Raw genomic sequence first — 5,225 nt, 5'->3', positions numbered from 1 at the left:
TGTCCTCCTTAAATTTCTCGACCCGCTGAACATCCCCGCCCCTGCCCCCACCCCCACACCCCCCCCCCCCCCCTTCCTTTACCACGCATCATATCGGTCTTCAGACGGAGGATAGTCAATGGTAGGAGGAGCTAGGAGGGGTCCATTGCAATTAGGGCGTGGTCATGGGCGGGGCGCGGCGTTGTGCCGACAGTGTTTTTTTCTTCAATCCAGTCCACTGCAGAAGAACGTACGTGTCCTGATAGATTTAATTTCGTTCGACGTTTGAAATAATGGAATTTGGCAGTCAATACACCCATCTTATCTATGTCGTTTCTCAAGGTCTACCGTAGAATTTATAATGGTTTGTTTGTCAGCTTCATTGCCTCAGAGATATAGACTAGTATTGCAGGAAAGTACCGGTACGTGCATGAATGGGAAATTGCAAGAGATGGCGCAGTCAAAATCACCGGGTATAAATGTTGTAGCAGTTTGTCAAATAACAGCAACCGAAGATAAAGTGAAGACACACGACTCATGTAGGAGAGTTGTAGAAACAGCATGCAAGATGGGAGCAAAGGTAGGCCTACATAAAACCTACATATTATCAAAATATACCATGTACTCACTACTCACGTCAGAGTCAGACTACAATAGCAAACTCGGTCGCCCGAACTCCTCCGGTGGAGCTCGCTCAAATACCGCTGAAGGTTTGTGAAGGTTGACAATGCAATGAAGCATATACGTATAATATTGTACTGATTTGTTTAAAAGTATACATTTCATGTAAACAGTTTTAAATTGCATGCATCTGCATTCTGTGTAGTTTGTCTGTGGGAATATTGCTAATTTTATTAGTGTTTTGGTATGCATATATTCAACCTTGATAATTTATGAATATGAAACATCATGATGTCTGATAGTGATAAACACGAATAGTTGAATATGCTGAACATAAGAAACCAGAAATGTTGTAAATAATAATTGTTGTAATTTGTAATTTATTTAGCCGATTTTCCACTTTGAGATGCTGTCTAGTGTCTATGAGTCGGTGTTAGGAATACAAATATATTACAAGTTACCTGGTTACCAAGAAGTGATGTGAGTAAAATGAAATCAATGCAAATGGCCTGGTTTCAGAATAGTTATGTCTTCAAACTCTGATTTTTTTGTACTGTTGGTGATGATTTTACGAGGTATTTTAGTTCATTGTAACTTTTATAATTCACATTTTCGGCATAACATTTTTCAATAGCAAGCATAAATTTAGTTAATCTGGTTATGTAACAATGTCAGATTAAAAATGTTTTAAAAAAGGAAATAGCTCTGCCTAGTTTATCGACACCTCACTGTAGAATGATGTAACAAGTATTGCTTCAATCAACCTGCTTAGTGCATGAGAATAATACCTATTAATAGTATTATACCTATTATAATAATACCTATTATACCTGTACATTGGCTTTTAAAATTTTTGTTTGATGTTGCATGTCTTTTATATTTCACACATTCTTGCTGTCTGCAGATGGTATTCTTACCTGAAGCCTGTGATTATATCCAGAGATCACCGGCTGAGAGTGTGGAATATGCCGAGGACATCAATGGACCAACGATATCAGCTTTCAAACAGCTTGCAAGGGATCATAAAGTATGGTTATCCATTGGAGGCTTCCATGAAAAGGTACAATATTCATAAAATGAGTCAATGAGTATCAGTTTTGCTACATCTATTACTTCTTAACCTTATCATCAGATCCAACTGCGTGAAAATAATTGTAGTATTTTCTCCTTTGGAAGCATAGTTCTTTGACTACATATGAGAGGGCCATCTTAAAGGTAAATTTTGATAAATTTCAAATAGCGCCTACGGCCGTACAATGGTAGCTGCGACCATGAAAATCTCAGAAAATGTAGTTGTGATATATAATTTATATATATAACGGGAATAGCTAATGGGTCAATTTTAGTCAAGAAACATTGTTTTATAGCTTATTTAATATCTTGACCTTGAGAGGGAGCTATACAACAGAAAGAGAAGAGTGTATTATTTAAAATTTCATAACTTTGGACTCGATTTCAACCGCGACAACGATTACTGAATATTGTAGGATCGCATATGCTTCCAATGTGTCACAGTTGAACAAAATTTGTGACCCAATACCAAAACTTTGTATTACCTTTAATATAATGAGTTTCAACTAGCTACTGCCTAGAGAGTAGGGAGCAAAGATGAAAGTCAGTTTAAAAGCTAGAACCTTTATTCAGTGAAAGATTAATCCTTTCAATTGACAACATCCACAAGAAAAGAAGAAAACAAAAACAGTGTTTGTTGTTGTGATAAATGGGAGAGAAATTAGGAATGAGCTTTAACAAAAAACCCATATAGTGATCATACTCATACAGTTTTATACTTACCATTACAAGTGATTGAAAGATTTCTATCAGTCACATAGAATATATATTTTACCTTCACATCTTGTTAAGTTTATCAAGATCAATAGTCAGTGCATGATTAGAAGAATACACATTTTTAATGTTAGTATGCAATTCAAATGTGATATAACTATACCTATAAGCAAGATTTATTAATACCGGTATGCATTTCAGGACCCTGAAAATGACTTGAAAATGCTGAATACTCATGTGATACTGGATGAGAATGGAGATGTGATCAGCAAGTACTCCAAGACTCACCTATTCTCTGTGGATATTAAGGGTCAGGTCAGGCTGGATGAAAGAGACTGCACCAGCCCAGGAAAGACCATCGTACCTCCAGTCAACACTCCTGTTGGGAAAGTGGGGCTAGGAATTGTATCCTTGTACTAGCTTCATGGCACAAGTGGTTTAGTATTAAGAGGATGTTTTGCATTTGCTTTTAATGGTCTTAAAGGCTGTCTGCACTAGTTTGGCCAGGGGGGTTAGACCACCCTGCAGGGTCACTGACAAGTGGTTATCTCATCAAATCAGCTCTCAATTAACATAAGAAACAGAGGATCATTGGGGACCAACAGACACCGATTAGGCATTGTTTGCTATATAGAGGGCGCAAGTAGTTATAAGTAGTGCAGTGGGGCTTTAAATAATGTTTTCTTCTTCTATTACTCATACCTCTTTTCAGTCTTAATGAATCTTTAAATGAGCAGTAAGGGGCTGCAACAGCTCAGTTGATTTCTTATTACTCCCGGGCCAATTGTGATAATGAAGTTGCTGGTGTGGTAATGTTTCTCCCTCTCTTGTAGCCTTTCATATTCATATGTGAGAGGTTTAGTGAGTTAAACAAAAACACAGGTTTATAACTAAAAATATCGCTACAATTAGTTAAAATATTTATTCGGTTGTGTGATTATGGTATATTCCTTGACCTTACTGAAGTGCTACGACCTACGGTTTCCAGAGTTTTCAATGACACTGACCAAGCAAGGGGCAGAGATCTTGACCTTTCCTTCAGCTTTCACGATCCCAACAGGAATGGCTCATTGGGAGGTATGGAAGATTTCTTTTTCTTTGATAGAATGTAGGGTTTTGATCGGGGACGGGAGAGGCTAAGCATCATTTTGTTAGGATTGTCTGTAACTTGCAGATGGTGATAACTTTGTTTGGGCTTAATGATAAAAGAAATGAAGCTCTTTTGTCAATTTTGAACTTCTGAGGACCAGTTTTCACCATCCTCTACAAACTCGGTAATTCTCTTGAGATTTGCTGTAATAATAGGCTACATATAACCTGTATATGGTATTTAAATGAGGTTGAAGCAATGTTTTTTTCTAAAATGATTTCATCTTCTTAGCAAATTTTCTTTTCTAACACCTAGCCTTTGTTACGGAGCAGAGCAATAGAGAACCAGTGTTATGTCATTGCTGCCGCACAAACCGGAAAACACAACGACAAGAGAGCAAGCTATGGCCATGCAATGGTAAGCTAAGGAAGACTCCATTAATGATTATGTCATGTCTGTAAAGTTTGTATAGAACTGGCTTGCTGTCCCCATCTTTACATCTATGATTAACATGAAGGAAAAGGTACATGAAAGGAGAGATCAATTTAGGGCCAAGCTTCAAGTGTAAATAATATTCAGTCAAACTTGTCTATAGCGACCACCCAAGGAAAACACAAAAGGTGTTCTTTGAAGACAGGTGGTCTTTGTAGACAGGTTCCTTTAGTACATATTTCAATGAGAAACCATTTTCAAGGGGAACAAAAAATGTGGCTATTGTAGACAGGTGGTCTTTGTAGGCAGGGGGTCACTAAAGCAAGTACGACTTTTGTAATATGCATGTAAAATGAAGATAACTTTTTAACACAATAATGCAAAGTTTACACAGTTTTGTTATGGCTGATTTGATTCAAGTACTAGATTCAATAACTTACTACAATGAGATAAATTTTATAACTTTCTTTTAATTCTTCAAAATCTGTTTATTTTCTTCTTTTTCACCTCAGATTGTTGATCCTTGGGGAGCCGTCATTGCACAGTGCAGTGAAGGAGAAGGAGTGGCTGTAGCACAAATTGATCCTGATTATCTTCAAAAGATTAGAACATCAATGCCAGTTTGGAATCATAGGAGAAATGACTTATATCCACAATTCTAATGTTATTGATTCATGAAGTTAATGAGAGCATCTGAGAATTTCTAGTAAAGAGGGAAAAGTGTTATTGGTTTGAGGCATGTCTTTAATTGAGGAAAGACACCGAGAACTGTATTCAGGAACAAAGTCTCTAAACTGGACTCAATTTTATTGCTGTCTTGGAGCTGTTTCGTTGCAAGCGTGGACCTAAGATGGTAGAGGAGATTCATTATACACTAGTATGACTTTATGAAGTGTTTTCCTGGTCAACTGTGAAGTAGTTAGCCTATCACACTGATGTTAGGTTACCAGTACACAGGAGGTGCTGAGGAACAAGTAAACATTAGAAGTGTGTATTTTTATTAAAGGTGAAATTCAAAGAAAATCACAAATATGTCAACTAATGTATCACTAGAAACTGGTAAGCTAACAGATGGCCATCGTACAAGTTTTAGGTCAACTACATATCGGGTAATTTATAAAAATACAAATACCGTACAACCATCTCCACAGCAGCTGGGATATACGAGAGATTCGCCAGAAAAATAACGATGTTTTAATGACGTCACTATATGGACCAATACTGCCCAAGCAGATGACATCCAATAAAGAATGAACATAATTGCAAAGCTATTATTTGTCAAATTATGATGAGTTTAGTGTATATAAATGTAATGTCA

At 37.0% G+C, this 5,225-nt stretch overlaps 1 protein-coding gene across 1 annotated transcript; it reads left to right on the top strand.

Moving 5' to 3' along the window:
- The first annotated feature begins 162 nt into the window (after positions 1-162).
- On the top strand, positions 163-4,621 carry LOC585232 (deaminated glutathione amidase). Its single transcript, XM_785065.4, has 6 exons — positions 163-559; positions 1,505-1,660; positions 2,587-2,790; positions 3,352-3,462; positions 3,791-3,892; positions 4,420-4,621. The coding sequence occupies exons 1-6, from the start codon at positions 341-343 to the stop codon at positions 4,567-4,569; spliced, it is 942 nt and encodes a 313-aa protein (XP_790158.3). The 5' UTR covers positions 163-340; the 3' UTR covers positions 4,570-4,621.
- The last annotated feature ends 604 nt before the right edge of the window (positions 4,622-5,225 follow it).

Source organism: Strongylocentrotus purpuratus, unplaced genomic scaffold (genome assembly GCF_000002235.5).
Source record: "Strongylocentrotus purpuratus isolate Spur 01 unplaced genomic scaffold, Spur_5.0 spur5_scaffold_6, whole genome shotgun sequence".
NCBI lineage: Eukaryota > Metazoa > Echinodermata > Echinoidea > Camarodonta > Strongylocentrotidae > Strongylocentrotus > Strongylocentrotus purpuratus.
This window is presented reverse-complemented; position numbering and strand designations above follow the sequence as displayed.